An 18,764-nucleotide genomic window follows, 5' to 3' on the forward strand; every position below is an offset into this window, starting at 1 on the left:
TGTTTGTTGAGAGATATCATTTGTGTACTTAATGTGTAGTTAAACCATCTTTCGCGAAACTTTAAATCTTACTCATTTCTATATAATCGATATAAGTAAATAACTTTAATTTATTAAATTAATTTTCCTTTGATTTGTGACTAATTTTCTGACAAAGTGATGAGATAGTAAGAAGTAAGTATTTGCTTAAATTTTATTCAATCATTTAGATTTAATTTAATAATATTTAACGATAAAATGTCCTAAATGTTATTGAACTATACCATTTAAAATTTGTACGTTGTCTTGTAAAAAAACTAGCGTACTATAATACTTTATAATTCGTTTATCCAAAAATTCATGAAATGGTAACTATGGGAAATTCATCGAAATAATATTCATAAAAAAAGAACTAAACTGAAGTAGTTTTATAATATCCATTAGAGAAAAGAAGCAATAATTAAATATATGATTACGAAATGGTAGTTTAAACATATTTATTCAGTTCTTATTACGAAACAAAAGATAAAACACTTATTTTTACATGTTAATATTTTCAATAATGAATGTATTTATAGAATATTATTTAAAAGCAAATGTTGTGTACCTATACAATTACCTCAAATTTTTCTACCTGAATATTAATTATTTTTTATAGAAAAACCACAACAAATATACAACCCTTTTATTAGTATTCACACTTAGACAATTTTTTTTAGATAAAAATGTATTTACTATAATAAAAATTATTATTCTATAAATTGTTTTAAGGTGACCATGTCACTAGAACGTGAGAGTATGGGTGTGATGCCCCCAATCCCCGTGGGCAGTGGGCCGTTAGACCCTCGTTCACAGCTACTTCAAGAAATGAGGGACCAGAACTTTGACCTTATAAGATTTGCATCTTATAGAACAGCTTGCAAACTCCGCTTTGTCCAAAAGAAGTGTAACTGTGAGTGTGTATATAATACTTACAATATAAATAAAATTGTATCAAATATAATTTCTTTTACAAAAAAATTTTATAAGGTAGTTTTATAATGGCCATTTTTTGCTGCTCTATGTATCTCTGTGTCAAGTAGGTTCCCATTAATTATTCTACTACTAAACATCAATTTGTAGTACTGTGTTCTTCATTGATGTGTGAGAGAAGCCCTGGCCCTATATACATGGGATATACCTAATACATACATTTTGAAAATCTCTATAGCAGAAGTAATTATCTACTACCATGGCCTGTGAATTTTTAATCATGCTATATCATTATGTATTTATCATTTTTTCAAATAAAATCACTTACCCTTGTAATAATTTAAACAAATCTTACAATGAAAATGGCACAAAATGTACCAAATTATATTAAAATACATTGAAGAAATCTGTCTAAATCAAATAAAAATCTTACACATAAATGTCCACAAACTGCATAAATGCTTTAGAGAACTGTGAATGATTAAGTTCCAAAACCTTAATGTTGTCTTAGATTTTCGCGATTATTACACATTGAAATAAAACTAGTTTTTAACGGATTTAATCGCGTGTATTAATTATTTTAACATCCCGACGTTTCGAGCACTTTGCAGTGTTCGTGGTCACGGGCAGTCTGCCCGTAGTTTTATTCCAAAACCTTCTCATCATGAGGATAGAAGGCTTTAACCCAGCAGTGGATCATCATTTTGTAATTATAATTATTTGTTTTTTATTTTACAGTACACGCAATAGATATATGGAATGTAATAGAAGCCTTTCGGGAAAATGCACTCAATACTCTAGAACCAACTGCCTGCGTCAATGTCACCAGATTGGAGACTCTTGTGTCGTCATTGTATCACAACTTGAATAAAAGATTACCACCTGCTAATCAAGTGTCAGTTGAAGCCTGTTCTGCTTTGCTTTTGAATTGGCTGCTCTCAGCATACAGTACAGGGTAGGTTTGATTAAATCTTCTTAGAATAGTATAAAATATAAATATGATCTATGCTATATATATTATAAATGCAAAAGTAAATCTGTCTGTTACTTCTTCATGAATCATTTCAATGAATTTTGGTATGCAGTTGGCTTGAGACCCAGGAAAGGACATAAGCTTTTTTTTTTATTTCACCTCTCGATGGGGTAAACTTGGTCATGCCTTATAACACACAAATGTGTTATAAGTAATGTTTTATAAACTTTGCACGGTTAAAGCTGTAACTTCAGCTAGTTCATTATTAATAATGAGATTTAAACATCAATATTTGACTGAGGTTTTATAAGTATTTTTGAATGTTTACTTGACGAGTTTATGACTTGTTAAGATCATTTCGTAGACGACAATAATTGTTCTTGTTTTTGCAGAGAAAATGTGGGAAAAATTAGAGTTTTCTCCATTAAAGTTGCATTGGCCACCATGTGTGCTGGGAAACTTATGGATAAACTAAGATGTGAGTAGCAAATACAAATTGTAAACTTGTAGTATACATTTTTATTCTTTTCCAAATTACTTCTAAACTTATTTTTAAAATAAATAAATAAAAAATAAAATAAATTAGCTTGAAGTGTTTGTGTTTTCGTTAGCATTAATTGTTTCGTTTTCACTTTTATTTTACATTGAATGTTATATTACAATAATAAATTATAATATCCATATACATGTTCATTTTGCATGCATAGAAAGTTAGTACAATAGATATAGTATTAGAACTTTGATTAAGATTTGATTGATATCCCTCCACTGGGCTTTTTCCGTCTTCCAGTATTGATAACTGTATAATTATTTTTCAGATATATTTTCTCAACTGTCCGATGGCAACGGGCACTTGTTAATGAAGAGACTGTCGGACTACCTACGTGAAGTTCTAGCTCTTCCTGCAGCTGTGTATGAGTCCCCGTCGTTTAGTTACAATGATAACTTGGCAATATCTATATTTAATCAGGTAAAGAATTTGTTCAAATATAATGAAGTATATTAAACTTGTCAACTTTACCTAAATAGACCCAATAATGATCCAATACCAAGAATTATCTGATTCTTCTTTATTTGGAATAGTTGAGATTAATTTAAATTAAAAGATACCACCGGTTATATTTATGATGATGGTCAAATTATATGTATGTTAATTAAATACAAAACACCAAGCCCATCATGAGATCTTCGAAACTATAGGTCCGATTGACTTGGAAATTTAGTACTAAATTTCCTTTCGCCAAATAGCCAATCACAGAGTAAGGATCGATTTATGGCAATTTTAATTTCAAGGGGGGGATACATAGGTTGTAACTTTGCTGTGCTAAGCAGGGACAGTAGTAAATAAATCACAAATAAATTTATACTAACTTCAAGCATTTAATCTTCAATTATTGATTAATAATATGCCTTATTTGTTGATTTTTTTTTTTAATACAAGATTTAAATTTACTATGTAGTCCTAACGTAACCAATAAAAAAAAAAAATAGAAATTGTAATTGTAAAAAATAATATAAATTATCTACATAATGTTTATTTGTTTTTCTGTTACAGAATGTTAAAATAACCGTGAACGATTTCTTAGACACCTTGATGTCAGATCCGGGACCGCCATGTCTCGTTTGGTTGCCTCTATTACACCGTCTTGCCAGCGTTGAGAATGGTATGATAAAAAATTAAGTTTAGTAAATGTATTATGTAAGTTCAGTATATTTAACTGTCAAAGAGTTGTTTTATGTAAAAGTTTCAAAGTACTGCTTCTTATTTTGCTATTGTCTACGGGTGAAGGTGACGAATTAACAATAAGCATTTCCAAACCTCCTGTACTAAATTGTAGTTAAGAAATAATACGTTTTAAATTTTGTGATTATCTCCCTATACCCCTGGCGGTAGTTATATATTCTACCGCCAAGCAGTAATACTTAGTAAGGTTGTGTTCAGTTTTGAAGGGTGAGTGAGCCAGTGTAACTAAAGGTACGGGGGACATAACATCTCGGTTCCCGAGGTTGGTGTCACTATGGATACGCAAGAAATGATTTCACACGGCGCCAATCTCAATGGACAGTGGAGACCACTACCAACAGGGGTCCATTTGCAAAAGAACCTGTAGGCCCCTCCCCCCGCCAAGCGCTACCTTCCCCCGAATGGCACACGAGCCTCGCGGCGTAAGACGTAACGAGGGTCGCGCGTCGGCAGTGGTGCACCCGCTGGCGTGCAGCGCGTGCCGGCGCGGCTCGCTGGCGGGCTTCCGCTACCGCTGCACGCGCTGCGCCGCCTACACGCTGTGCCAGGACTGCTTCTGGCGCGGACACGTCACGCCGCCGCACTGCAACGAGCACGAGGTCAAGGAGTACGCCACCTACGTGAGTACCGGCTCGGTCTAGCTGGCTAACATTCTTTCTTGCTTTATTAGCCTTTGGTTGTGGTCGGCTTAGTGTTTTCAATTATTCTATTGATATCTCCAGTAGCGCCCCGCTGCGTACCTTTGGGTTGCAGCCGATTGGGTCGGCGCGCACGGGAAGTACCACTATCTCACTAAATATCGGCATTAAGTCATAGATAATCCGTCGCGTTTCGCTTGATATATGAGAGTCATGGTCAATTTGGTTCATCCCTCTTTGGATATGGTGGCTCAGGTGGGGTTATCGGGCTCATTACAGTTCAGAATAAAAGAGCTTTTGACGACCTCCGTGGTCGAGTAGTGTGTACACCGGTTTTCATGGGTACGCCACTCTGAGGTCCCGGGTTCGATTCCCGGCCGAGTCGATGTAAAAAAAGTTCATTAGTTTTCTATGTTGTCTTGGGTCTGGGTGTCTGTGGTACCGTCGTTACTACTGATTTCCATAACACAAGTGCTTTAGCTACTTACATTGGGATCAGAGTAATGTATGTGATGTTGTCCAATATTTTATTTTTTTTTATTTTTATAAAGCAACCCCCCCACCCGCGCCATCTGCGCCGTCAGCCTGAATCACAACTTAAATACTGTAATACTGTTAAATACCTTGCCGAATCATCCCTAGCGGCACCCAGTGAACTTTTTCGGGTTTAGTACCTCGTTTTCGTCTCGTACCTGGAGAACAAATTTCAACATTACTTCATACCGCGATCTGGGATATACGTTTACGTCAAAAAGATAACTGCTCTCATTTTCTCTAAAGCCTCGAAGGGCGGGATCTGTATGGATTCCGTAGCGGTAATGCCGAAACGGACGGTCTCATTGAGGTCATTTAAATAGCTATAGATTCCGTGCTGCATCAAATTTAATATGCAGAAATTGTTAGTCTTGGCGTTACGGCCCACCATTTCGTATGACTTGGATCTCGTAACAGCGCTCATGTGGGGAGATTTGCTGTCGACGTCGCCTTAGCATATGATCTGACACAATTAGTCACGTTGTCCACGATAATACCACATGTATTATACATATATGAAAAGAGCCGAGATGGCCCAGTGGTTTCATGACTGAAATTTCATGTGCTTAATTTGTGTTTATAATTCATCTCGTGCTCGGCGGTGAAGGAAAACATCGTGAGGAAACCTGCATGTGTCTAATTTCAACGAAATTCAGCCACATATGTATTCCGCCAACCCGCATTGGAGCAGCGTGGTGGAATATGCTCCAAACCTTCTCCTCAAAGGGAGAGGAGGCCTTTATCCCAGCAGTGGGACATTTACGGGCTGCTAATGCTAATATACATATGTAGATACTCCTGACCTGACCTCTCATATGAATTGCTTTCAGTCCAGAGTACAGTGTCGGCTTCGCGCTCTATGTTGTCTCGCTTCGCGAACTGCAGCTGAGTGTGGTGCTGCCAGTTAGCGGACTACTTCTCGCTAAATGATCCTCTCATCGATGCCGACTCTTACTTATGTAGTGAGTCATGGGCATCTCTTCTGTAATCTGCAGTAACAAAAATCCTAGCCTTGTCTTGGTCGCAAAACGGCGTTACGATAAAAGCGAGAATGCTACCAGCCGAAGACAGTCGTTTAGGGATTCAAATAGTAAATACAGTTCAAAAATTACGGTTGATTTATATATTTCCTTAACATAGATTCACATACAGAAATAATTTTACTACAATAATATTAATGAATGCTAACAATAACATTGCATTGCGCGTTGCAGAAATCTCCGTCGAAGCAGATCGGCGCGACGCTCCGCAAGTCGTTCCGCTGCGTGCCCGAGCGAGCGCGCCCGCAGCTGCCGCGCTACCCCGACCAGCCCGAGCGGACCCTCAACCTCAGCCACATCGTGTGAGCTCTCGTGTCTATTTACATTTGTACTTATTGTTGTAGTAGGATGCAAGTGATATTTACTATCGTATTCAAATATAAAATTACCACAGCAACAAATGTGTAGTAGTAATAGTATAATAATGATGGCGATAAACGAATTAAATGATAACAAACTAAACACCAACTATTCCCTCCCCCCACAGTCCGCCGTCCCCGGTGCCGGCCCACAACGGGTTCCCGGAGTACGCGGGCGGGTACGTCAACACGGGCTCGCTCGACAGCCGCTCCTCCAGGTCCACGCACCGCAGTGAGTCCTTACTCCGTCCTTAGTCCGTACTTGCTTCTAGCTCATGCTGATCGTTCTAAATCAATTTCTCAGCCCATCTCGAAATATTTATTGACAAAAGTATATTTAAACATTTTTAATTTATTTAAATTGAGAACAAGCATTCTTTAGTCTGATAATTGTTTTTTGTGGGTCAATGTGTACGCTTGTACAACATCCAAGAAAACTTTTAAAAACATAAAGGATTTTATAAATCAAATGATCTAGTAGATCTCTGGACGCAAGTTGCAGGATACGAATGCAGTATAAGGTATTTTATTTGCCGGTAGTCGAGTAAAAGAAACCAGCCCATAATCGTCATATATAGTAATAGCAATTTTTATTATAAACACAGTATAAATAGATTAAGTCTATTATAAGGTGAAGAATTTGTGTTTATAAACGCATGATCCCACTGAGGGTATGTTTAGGCAAAGTGAACACCAAAGAACCGACTTGAACCAGAATTAATACACAGATCGCGTTCAACCCACGAGGACAGAGCAGTGGCGTAGAACGCGGAGTTATGGATAACAATTGGTGTAACTCGTATAATGGTTCTATTCAGGTATAGCGGAACACCTCTCGCGCGGCGTCGACGATGAACATCGCCTCATAGCGAGATACGCGGCTAGATTGGCGCACGAAAACCGCACCATGGTAAATACGTATAACTCATCAGATTTATAAATAACAGTAAAATCATTTTGTGATCATTTATATTTTCTAACCCATAATGTGACTTACTACGCTTTGCCGTTTCATGATTATGTTGCAATAATAAAAGTTGACAAATTGTAAGTCGATTAGAATAGTCTTTCATAACGAAATTAATTCAAAGCGACTAATCAAATTACATAATTATAGCACCGGGTAGCGATTTATAGAAACGAAACTATAAGAATTAAAAAAAAAAGGTGTAATAAACAAGTTTAGACGAAAAAAAATTATACTATGTTGTATACCATTGTGTAAACTCATCAACCACTCACCATTAGCTATCCTACCATCAATGTGATGATGAAATGGTTAGGGTTAACTGTCTCATTTGTGGTTTATAAAGCGCCAGAAGGGTTCCCTTGATCGGGACAAATCTCAGTCGCAGCTTGGTGTTAGAATTCGGTTGAGCTGTTGGTCCAACACTTAAACTTTCTCATGTCATGTCAGATTTCCCATGCTATTCAATTATGGCAAGAGTTATGGAAGAGAGGATGCACATACTGTCCTGTAGGGAATGACCGCCGTGGCCGAAGGCGGTCAAGAGAATGTCATCATCTATGGTTATAGGTGGTAGTGACCACTTAACATCACGTGTTCGCCTGCCTGTGTTGCCTGTTTATTATTATTTCTTTTTTAAATTTTGAGTTAACAATGATTTTTTAAATTTTACTTCGTCGCAGCCAAGAGCCGGCAGGTCGGCTTCTCTGACACCAGAATTGGTAAGAATTTACTACATATATGTGTATGTTTGTGTGTGATATACTCTTAGTTAAAGGAATGCCTGGATTTTGGTCAACGTTAATCTTCTATGTTTGATCTTTTAAGATTTTTCAAACAGGACTAAATCTGCGACAAAAATTTTCAAAATTAATCAAACAGATGCTATAAACTAATACTGTTTCCAAAAAAAGCTTGTTAAATATATTTTCGCCGCATTTTAATAGCATGTCGCTTAGAAACACTCGGAATTGGTCATATTTATTAAATTCACGCCGTTTTCAGGGCCGTTCATCATCAGAGGGTTCAGAAGTGGACGCGGCGAGACAGCAACGCGAGCTGATATCGCAGCTCGAGGCCAAGAACCGGGAGATAATGAGAGAGATCGCTCGTTTAAGGTACCCCCCAAATTTTTAATCCTTATTTTTGCTCTTAAATAAGTAATCCGTTCCACTTGTGCAATACTAAGTATTGTGGTGTTCTGGTTTGATGGGTGATTGAGCCAGAGTAATATACTAAGTCGTGTAATATGTACAGGCTCATGGGATACCGCAGTTCCCAAGGTTGGTTGCAAAGATTGGCGTTGTAAGGGATAGTTACATTTCTTAAAGCGTCAATTTATATGCTTGATTATTTAACCAAAAAATATTCAGATACCTTGTTGTTCTTGCCTTTGGTGTTACATTACAAATTTAAAAAATCACTGGTGACTTGAAATTTTAGTTGGCTTTTGCCAAGTGTTAAGACATTTAGAGAACTTAATTCTTAGTTGACTTATTTCTCTACATACAATTTTTTTTAATAGCGAAGCTAGATCCAAGAGTATAAGCAACATTTAAAAATGTCACGTTTTTGAAAAAAAAAATCGCCTAGCCAGGAACCGTATCCGTTGATTTTATAAAAGTTCACACCTATATCTTCAATATTTATTATATTGGTGGTAATAATAGACATCAAATGTGTGTGAATCTTGTCAGACGGCAACAAGAAGCAGAAGCGGTCGGCGGCCCGGGCTCCGCCCCGCCCCTCGTGTCGGAGCTGCGGGCGCTCCGCCAGCGCAAGGACGAGCTGGAGGGACACCTGTCCTCGCTGCAGGAATCCAGGAAGCACCTCATGCACCAACTGGAAGGTCTTATGAGGATGCTTAAGGTAACTAACGCATACATTTTTGTATTATAAATATTATTTAATATAATGTGTCGCTGTTGACTAGTCTCCTGAGAATTGTCGTATACGTGTAATAGTTTCTCCCAGTAGTGAGACTAGGACGGGTGGAGCGTGACTTGTATTATGTATTAAATATTTAAGAATGGAGTTAAGGAATTTTATTTATATGTATTAGACCCAGCAGTCCAGTCCCAGATCAACACCGAATTCGTCTCCGCGATCGACGAAAAGTCCTCCGCTGCCCGGATCGCAACCGCAGCCTTCCGCGCCAGAGAGGTAGGACATGTGATATATCTATTCAGAGAGGTAAACTAATTTCTTTATACTTATACAAAATATGCGATATCACATACAAGAAAATGTCTCCGATTTGTTAAGAGCATCTCCCGTTGCAAAACAGTAACACATACAGCTGTACCAAAAGAATGTTATCGAGTGGTTCCCGCGCAGGGAGGTGTCGCGCGGCGCCGTGCGCAGCGCGCCGCAGACGCCGTCGCTGGGGGAGCGCGAGCGCGTCGACATGACGCACAGCCTCGGTGCGTACTCCGCCGCCCCGGTCCTTTTTAAAGCTTCGATTGCGCACAACCACAGAAATAAGTACTCTGCGCCGAAGCGAGTGTCTCCTACTTCGGACACGTATAAACGACTCGTTATATCTAGCCTATCTAGGTTTTATTTATCTAATCGATTCCTCGGGTAAGGAATCTAAGGAGGCAGTGCAGATTTGTTGTCTAACCGTCAATCTTGAATGTAATAATGAAAATGTATTAATTGTGGTCGATTTTACCGTAATTACAGACAAACGCGATATAACATCTTAGTTGTCGAGGTGTACGACGCTATCGCTTTTTAAGAAGTGGTTAATATTTCTTACAGCACCGATGATAATGTGCCTAAAGTTTTTAAAGTGAACAAATACACATCGTGGTGGACGCTTTCTGGGTGGGTTGTTACCATTAACAGCTCTACAAAAAATGGTTTCTTCCAACACACATTTTTTATAAAGCTGTTTCGATTGTGCTAAAGTAATTTTATTATAAGTAACATCTTAGATCTCGCAATGTAATCGTGTCGGAGATACTAAACTTTTACAGTTCAAATTAGTACGTGTTGTGTTTATTAAGAAACTATTTTCAATCAAAGTAAATAATACAAATTTAACCGAACAGGTGCGATGGAATCAATGGGAGGAGATCCTAGAGGTTTTCATCAGAACCAGCGACCTACTACGAGTGAGTACCGAATACCGATACATTAATGTAAATATATAAAGAGAAATATGTTTTTCTATGTTGTAATAATATGTTTTGCAAATGTGAAAGTCTATCTGTTCTTCAATTAAACTTAAAAGTAAAAAAACGGCCAGGCTACAACCAGTACTAATGGGTAAAGATCTCATTCAATCTTGATGAGGTTTGTAGTGTATTCTACCACGTTGCTTTAAACCATGTTGAAGAATAGACATTTAATATAATTTCATCCGGCACGTGCAAATATTACTTGGTGGTAGGGCTTAGCGCAAACACCAGGAAAGTACCACCACCTCATCATATATTACCGCCAAACAACAATACCACAGGTATTGTTGTTTCCAGTTTGAAGGGGAAGTGACCTACTGTAACTGGTACAAGGGACATAACAACTTAGTTCCCAAGGTTAAAATCTTTTACGGCGCCAATATCTATAGGCCACATAAAGGTGGTGACCACTTACTATTTTATAAGGTTGCCTTTTCCTCTCCTTTGATTTTCTTCACCGTAGAGCCTTAAGACGTACATGCTCTAGCCTCTATAAATCCTGAGCCTTTTCAATATTCGTACAATATATATATTTTTCAGTGGGCATAGACAACAGAAGTCTACGAAGCGATCTGCTGTACGCCGCGGATTCAGTAACGAACGCCATGTCGACTTTAGTTCGAGAACTTAATTCGGGTGAGTTTAAAAACTTAGCTTTTTTAAAATACATGTCCGATGTTTTTTTTTCCAAATAGTGTTTAGGAGTTTTGCATGGTTTACCAGTTTTTACTGTTCTGTAATGATGGTGACACGGCACGCATTTGTCAATTTTTATGCATGTTTTATCGACACCCTTAGAACATTGACGCCATCTTTTACAGGCGTTTTTTTGAAAAATTTGTTTCATAAATAAAAAAATGATTTTTTCACTAAATAAATTAAACACCAAAATGACGATAGTGGATTATATATACAATCTGATTTTAAAAATTATGACATATTTTCAAATTACTTTTTTTAAACTTTTTTTTTTATTCTAATGACGTCACTCAATACAACCATTAGTCTAGACGTATCAATAATGCTTAGAAGTTATTTATCACGTGTATTTTCATTGAGCAAAGTTATATGAATGTGTGTTTAGTCGTTTTATGTTGCTAAATGTTTTGCAGAGGGTTCAGACACAGAGGATACAGTCAAAGGAGGGTTGGAGGCTAGGAAGAGACGGGGTAAGTTTCATTTGAGTATAACTAAAGTTTTCAGTTTCAAGGTTAGTCTTGGGAAATGGTTTCTGTAGATTCATTTGCACTATAACCTTTATTAGTTTGTAGATAGAATCCATTTTATCATTAATGTAACATGTTACCTTTCGCTTTCCTGCTATCTGGGAGAGTTATTACGTGAATAGGGACGGAAGTGTGTAACAGGCAGAGGAAACGCGCGCCCTTTGATTTGACCAATGAGAGCGCGGTGCTCGAGTTGACCGTCTGTTGGAGAGGATATAATGTTGATGTAGTTTATTAAAAAGGTGACGTGTCAGATGTTAGAGGTTGCATCATATGCGGCTGCTGTAAGGCTCACTTCTTTTTTATTTCATGTAACGTTTTGTCTAAAATGTTTTTTATTAAATTCCATTATTAAGAGTCGTATTGTATTTGATAATGCAGGATTATGCTGCTTATAATCAAAACATTAACAGCCTGTAAATTTTCCTCTGCTGGACTAAGGCCTCCTCTCCCTTTGAGGAGAATGTTTGGAGCATATTTCAAAGCGGGTTTGTGGAATACACATGTAGAGACTTTTGTTGAAATTAGACACATGCAGGTTTCCTCACGATGTTTTCCTTCACCGCACGAGATGAATTGTAAATACAAATTAAGCACATGAAAATTCAGTGGTGCCTGCCTGGGTTTGATCGAAATCATCGGTTAAGATGCACGCGTTAAATAAAATGGCATTATATAGGAATCGTTTTATGGTAAATAATAGATGGTTGGTTAGGTTTTTTATATATACTAATATTATATGCATCCCTCATTGGAGCAACGTGGTAGACTAAGCTTCCCCTCAAAAATGAGAGGACTGAGCCCAGCATTGAGAAATTTCCGGGCTGTGTTTTTAATATTATAGAGCTGAAGACTTTTGTTGTCTGCTTATTCGTGACCTAATTTGAGGTGTAAGCTACTAGATTTGAAAAATCCTTTTAGTGCAAGGTTTTCTAGCACATTTATTGAGAAAGTAATTGACTATCATAACTTAACTAACCTTGGAAGGAGCATTAAGGCTACGTCGCGAGGATCAGCTAGTCTTATATATATATATATATATATATATATATATATATATATATATATATATATATATATTTTGCTGAGTTTATATTTTTTTTGTTTTGAATATTTACATTTTTCAGAGCCCATATTAAAGTTTAATTACATAATTTTTTACAAGTGCATGAATAATAATAATAATGCATGCTTAAATATTATTAATCTGTACGTATTTGTATAAATTTCCGGTCGTTGCGAGTACGTCCAATAAAGGATCAAGATTAATTAGATTATGTAACTTTGAAATGGCGTACGATTTATGACAAAAATCATTGTTTTCCCTAGTAACGAATATCATTAAAAATTGCGTAAATATCTAAACATAGAATAACTTTATAATATTGCACTAAATATAATTTTAAATAATTAATAAAACAATTTTACAACAACTGACAGATGTCAGAAATATATTCTTTCAGTAGCCGGACTTTACTGTGAAATATACTTCAAACGAGTCTTATAAAGCAAATATTTGAGTTTATTAACTGCACATGACTCGCTCAGTCAGCTTGTGTCGTATTCAATTAATAATAAAAAGATTACATAATATTTGTTTACATAATTCTGTTTTTAAACGACTAATCAAAACTAGTTCGATCTGGATTTAACCAGTAAGATTGTTCAGGCAATAATATTGTAGGAATATAATTAAACTGTGTTTATAATGTGACACGTGAGAATTTCATCCATATATCTATATATGTATATATGTATGTATATGCAAAGGTCACTATAATTATCCCTGAAAGGATAATAATAGACTAATATATTCGGATAATTTCATCGATTTAAAAAAAAAAAACATTTTACAATGCAAAATAAAAATTACAAAAATATATAGATTTTCTGTAAAAAGGTAATCATAAAACTATGTTTAACTAATTACAGATTTCGAAGAAGATGAAGACAGTGATGAACCAATGCCACGACCGCAGCTCCCACGGCACTACATACACGACAACAATGTTCAGGTAAAATTAAACTTTATGGCGCAAGTATTAGAGTTCATTTTTTATTTCAAATGTAAGATATTATGTATCATATTATAATGGCCAGTTTTGTAAGATTCATTCCTATAAAACCGTAGTAAATTATGTTTTGTGTGTTAAAGTATATTAGGTTTTTTTTTGTGCATTTGCTTGTTTTTTGCTTACGTTTTAGTTTTTTTTTTTATATATTTTCAATTCTTATTTCGGTTTCTAAATTGTGTTATGTAATATACTTAGTTTTTATACAGGTGTATTTAATATACAATGATAGGTCATTCTATGCCATTCTCGAAAAAAAAAAAAAATTACTTATTTTTTTTTAAAGATATAACTATTCTAAAAAAAGACATTTTTAAGTACTGAGTTTTCAGATTTACAAATTTTTAGTGTTCTATTTTTTTTTTAATATTACATATCCAACTTTACAGACGCCAATTCCAAATAAACCCATAATCATTGAATTTTCCAACAGCCTGTATAGTTTGACATGGATGTTAAAGAATTTTTATTATTATATATATTTATTATTCAGTTAATATTTTATTTTTCGCTAAATATTTCGCTAATTTTTATTTCAGAACTTGCCACCTAGTGTTATTACGTCATAAGTAGTGTTTGAGGTTGGTTTCACTTGTGTTTGTTTTGTTTTGCACTTTTTCCATATATTGTTTCTTTTTTTTATTTGTTTCACTTAAGCTTATAACTGTACTGTTCACAAAATAAATATATGTATTTGTTTTTTTTTTTTATTAAATTTATTTTCTAAATTTCAATCGTAAAGTACCAAACTTTTGCCTATAACTGTAGGCATAAATTGTGGTAATTGGTTACAAAAGGTAAAAACTTATTGCTTGGTAATTAGTATAAATGATAATTAATGAACTAATTTCTTGCAGGACATACCGCCTCCGCTCCCGGCTCGTACGGGTCACTATTACCCGCGCACATAGCTCTAAAGTATACGTAATTTTATGAAAAAATCACAGTAGTTTGTTGTTGAAGCGACCTTGGGTTATATACCAATCATCTTGTTAAAAAATTAACTTGGTATTTCGTATAGGCTCGTTTTTGATTTGTAACTGCTATAAACTTACATGTTACCCTAAATCATATTGATCCTTATTACAGGGGATTAAAGTTTAAATTGAAATGCATATACATAATACGTATTCAATGTCAGGCAGTTTCTTTAGATATCGTAGTACATTTCTTTTTTGTTTTTATTTGTTGATAAAAATTGCGTTGACTTTAAGTATTCGCAACATAACAGATTATATATTAATATAATAATACGTACAGTTGCACAGACAATTGTATCAGATATAATTATTGACGTAAGGATTATTAATTATTATCGAATTGTAAGGATTCATATTTAAGTCTTGTCTCGTCTGATTGTAATTGTAAGATTATCTTCAAAATTAATAAATTTTGTAACTTTTGTTGCTGATTGTACTTTTATTCGGAAATAAAAAAAAAATATGTAGTCGAAAATAAACAGACTGATTATACATTAATGATTGATATAATTACAAACGGACACATCACTACATTGTCATCACAATATTCGTTTATTTTTTATATAAAATCAGTAAAGAAATGTAATAAATAAGTTCTCAGTTCCGAAATGTTTTGGCAAGATATAAATTGAAGTTGGCAGTTCTCATATACCAAACGTAAAGACTTGGTGTCTTTACTTGTACTTATTTAAGTAGTATGTAGTCATTGTCGTTGATTTAAAGTAAGTCATTTTAAACTTCGAATTTTAACCCTCTCAATCAAAGATTAAAAAAAATATTTTTTGATAGTTTAGTTTTAAATTAATTTTAAAATCTTAAAGTACCTTTGGTTGTTTGAGTCTAGTCCTTAGCTTTATATTTTTTTTAAAGCTCAAAATGTCTTTTTTTTAAATAGGTAATTCCGTTACCCTTCCCCTTCTGTCTTCCATTTGTCAATTCCTTCCAAAATGTACAAAAATGTCAATTGATACTTCCTTAAACATCCTTTGCCTATTTTCACTTTGAAACCATTTTAATCTCCCCCAAAACTTGAACGTATTGCTAATACGAACATTATATAATATGTCTTATTTGGTTTAATCATAGTTTAAATTTATTCCCATTTAAATTTTAAACAATTTTTTAGAATTAAAAAAAAAAATTTGTATATGAAATTTTAGAAACAAAAACTATGCTTTAAGGCAGAATATTTTTATTCCATTTAATATTCGTGATTAAAAACTCTTTCGTTCAATTTTATGGGTTATCAACCTTTCGACCCTTAAGCATACCGATGCATTCCCATACGGTAGCGAAATGTTCTCTCGTTCTTTCTTAAACGGTTTGTTTAGTCTTGTCCTTGTCGGCTTATAATATGGCTCGAATAATGCGTGCGAAAGCGACGTCGTGACAATCTTATTTTATCAACAATTTGTTGTATTGCAGTAAAAATATTATCGAGCAGATTATTCTTTATAAATATTAAGACTGAAGACATTGGTGTACCACCGCGAATGCCAAAATTTTTCAAACCAAAATCGTTTCATTGAATTTTTATTCTGTGGTAGCTTCGTTTCATATTACTATGAATTAAACTATGATATTTGGTGACCAGGGTTGCCATTCGTATTTATTGAGTATTTATATAATATTGACTCGTCAAAGTGCATGGGACTACGCGTAGGTGTTTATTTAATCTTTAAATTTATTTGTTTCGAATTATTTTATGCAACCAGATGAAAAGAAAAAATTAACAATTTATCTCTACGTTATGTTAAATCATGAACTACTTCATAAAGATTGTGTCGTTCCTAAAAGCCTCTTGACCAACCAGGTGTAACTTTGAAATGGCGAAGGATCTATCATTTTATTCCTTACAAACAAATATCATTAAAAACTACAATATATAATTTCGCAGAATTTATATTAGACTTTAGTCTAAATAAATATGTTATTTTTTTAAACACTCCGTTACAAATTTATGTTTATTGTTGTAGTGTAATAAGTATCCAAGAAACTTATTTTTTTCGAAGGCCAGACTTTTAACTGTCAAATACACGTCAAACGAATCACATAAGGCAAGCATTTGTGTTGATTGTCTGCACTTGATTCGCTTAGTGCAGCATTGCATTATTTTTTGACCAATAATAAAACATTAATTATTAATTAAATATATTATAGTAAATTGGTTCATGGGAGAACTTTATGATTATACATCACTTTTAAATGGCAACCCTTGCGATGTTGTATCTTACTTTAATGATATAAACGTCCAAGAATGAATGAATTTTTAAAATACGTATCGGAACATAATTTGTTGTAATAATATCATAATAATAAGTAATTTAGTTTTAAGATGTGTTTTCTTTGATATTTTTGTTTGTGTTGTTTGATTCATAATATTGTGTTTTTATGTATCATAAGCGCTGTACTTATTTTTTCTTTATTTGGTACGTTTTCTTTCAAATTTGGTATCGTACTTAAGGTTTAAAATTATACGATCTACTTGGTTTATCTGTAAATTTATATTAAAAATTAAAAAATTATAATCTTTCATAGTCTGATAAATATTTTACATAAGACTATTAACATGAAAGACGATTTAAAAGACAATGTTCTAAGACTACTGTCAAGAAGGTCTTAGTTTAAAAAAATACATTAAATATTCACTATTATCATAATCTTAGTGCATTTTAGTTTAATATGTACAAAATGTAAAAAAAAAAAACTTATATCGTGAAGGCAAATGGCCTCACGCTCTCTTATGAAGTCATGCATTTATATCTTTTTGTTTTCTCGAATTATAACGTCTTTCAAAAAACCTACTAATCTACGTCGATATTTCCAATACTTCTTTACAATTTGTACGTATAAATACGAAATGCACTAATAAACGTAGGCTAGGTTTTGGCATATCATTTATTTTATAGATAATTAAGTGCAATAAATATAGGGCGTGAGGTATATCTTGCCGGATATGTGATGGATTCTACCGTAGTTATAATTTATTTCGATAGCTAGAGATTTCGAGAATGTCATTTAGTATAACCCAAAGTATATAGCGATGGTATTTTTATATGACGTGGTGGATTCGATAAAAGCGTTCTTTATGATTTCCGCAGTGAAGCAATATCGATCACAAGATTTGTAAAGCTGTGGCAACACCTGTGTTTGTTTTTAAAGCATGTACGGCTATCTCATTTGACTACAAGTTAGGTCATAGTGTATTAACGACATTGCATCACTCGTATATAAATATTCAAATAATTATATCTAAAAAAATCTTACATGTCATATATTAAAAACTATTATTAGTTCGTAAGGTCTGTACTTATTACTATTATATTTCAAGAAAAAATTAAACATTAGATTTTATAAAGTATCCCGAACCCCTCCCCTTCTCCCCTCTCACAGGTGAAATATTAAACTATCTAATCTATATTTTAAATCCATACTATATGTAATACTAAAAGTACATAGTATTTTATACCATAATAGATTTCATATAAAACGTAGAGTAGTTATATGTGTAATGTTAACTATATGTAATTAAGTAGGAAGCACAAAGTGAAAACTTCGTTTCTGTATTGTGTCGTTTATATAAAAATACGATTTTTTATGTGTTGTCTATTAGGTCACGTCATGTAATATCTATGTATGTATTAACCGAATATTTTATGCAATGTTTTTGTATTTGTGTAAAAAAAACGCTTCGGACTGAGGCTGAAGAAAGGTGGTCTTGCTTTGTGCTTTTACATGACAGCTGTCAGGTGTCAACTGTCAGCTGTCAGGCCTATTTTTTTTTTGTTTTATTTGATTCCATTCGGCCAAGGCGAAACGTTTCATTCCTAGCTTGAGGGCGTTGTAAGGTTGTGATATCAACGAAAGGGTTGAGTAGATGATTCCAGATATATTATTTATTGATAGAGGAGATATTTTAATTGAATTACCCGAGGCAAAGTGAGACTGTCTTTCAAGACGAGGCTTGTAACCAACATCTATGATATTGTAAGGACTGTCGTTGCAATTGTAAACATTCCAATGCTTGTGATTATGTGTTTTATTTTCATCCCCTATTCAACCCCTTGTTATATTATATATTGAAGTAGATTAATA

The 18,764-nt window shown here is 34.3% G+C and overlaps 1 protein-coding gene across 2 annotated transcripts; it reads left to right on the plus strand.

Moving 5' to 3' along the window:
- Window positions 1-114: 114 nt before the first annotated feature.
- Window positions 115-18,699, plus strand: LOC125073340 (dystrobrevin beta). Of its 2 annotated transcripts, XM_047684127.1 has the most exons (21): window positions 115-174; window positions 751-931; window positions 1,690-1,906; window positions 2,317-2,402; window positions 2,743-2,894; window positions 3,480-3,588; window positions 4,122-4,288; window positions 6,055-6,182; window positions 6,368-6,471; window positions 7,058-7,149; window positions 7,890-7,928; window positions 8,212-8,324; window positions 8,904-9,075; window positions 9,269-9,369; window positions 9,544-9,629; window positions 10,263-10,325; window positions 10,932-11,027; window positions 11,504-11,560; window positions 13,550-13,632; window positions 14,229-14,270; window positions 14,547-18,699. In XM_047684127.1, the coding sequence occupies exons 2-20, from the start codon at window positions 757-759 to the stop codon at window positions 14,256-14,258; spliced, it is 2,070 nt and encodes a 689-aa protein (XP_047540083.1). In that variant the 5' UTR covers window positions 115-174; window positions 751-756; the 3' UTR covers window positions 14,259-14,270; window positions 14,547-18,699. The 2 variants fall into 2 exon arrangements, with proteins under 2 accessions (XP_047540083.1, XP_047540084.1); XM_047684128.1 differs by lacking the exon at window positions 7,890-7,928.
- The last annotated feature ends 65 nt before the right edge of the window (window positions 18,700-18,764 follow it).

Source organism: Vanessa atalanta, chromosome 24, assembly GCF_905147765.1.
Source record: "Vanessa atalanta chromosome 24, ilVanAtal1.2, whole genome shotgun sequence".
In the NCBI taxonomy this organism is placed as follows: Eukaryota; Metazoa; Arthropoda; class Insecta; order Lepidoptera; family Nymphalidae; genus Vanessa; species Vanessa atalanta.

What these genes read in the sequence shown, in the direction of transcription:
- LOC125073340 (XM_047684127.1), top strand. Translation starts at nt 757, where the DNA reads ATGTCACTAGAACGTGAGAGTATGGGTGTGATGCCCCCAATCCCCGTG. An exon ending in CTCAACCTCAGCCACATCGT is followed by an intron (nt 6,183 to 6,367) that starts GTGAGCTCTCGT and finishes CTCCCCCCACAG; the next exon opens with TCCGCCGTCCCCGGTGCCGG. An exon ending in CGCACGAAAACCGCACCATG is followed by an intron (nt 7,150 to 7,889) that starts GTAAATACGTAT and finishes ACTTCGTCGCAG; the next exon opens with CCAAGAGCCGGCAGGTCGGC.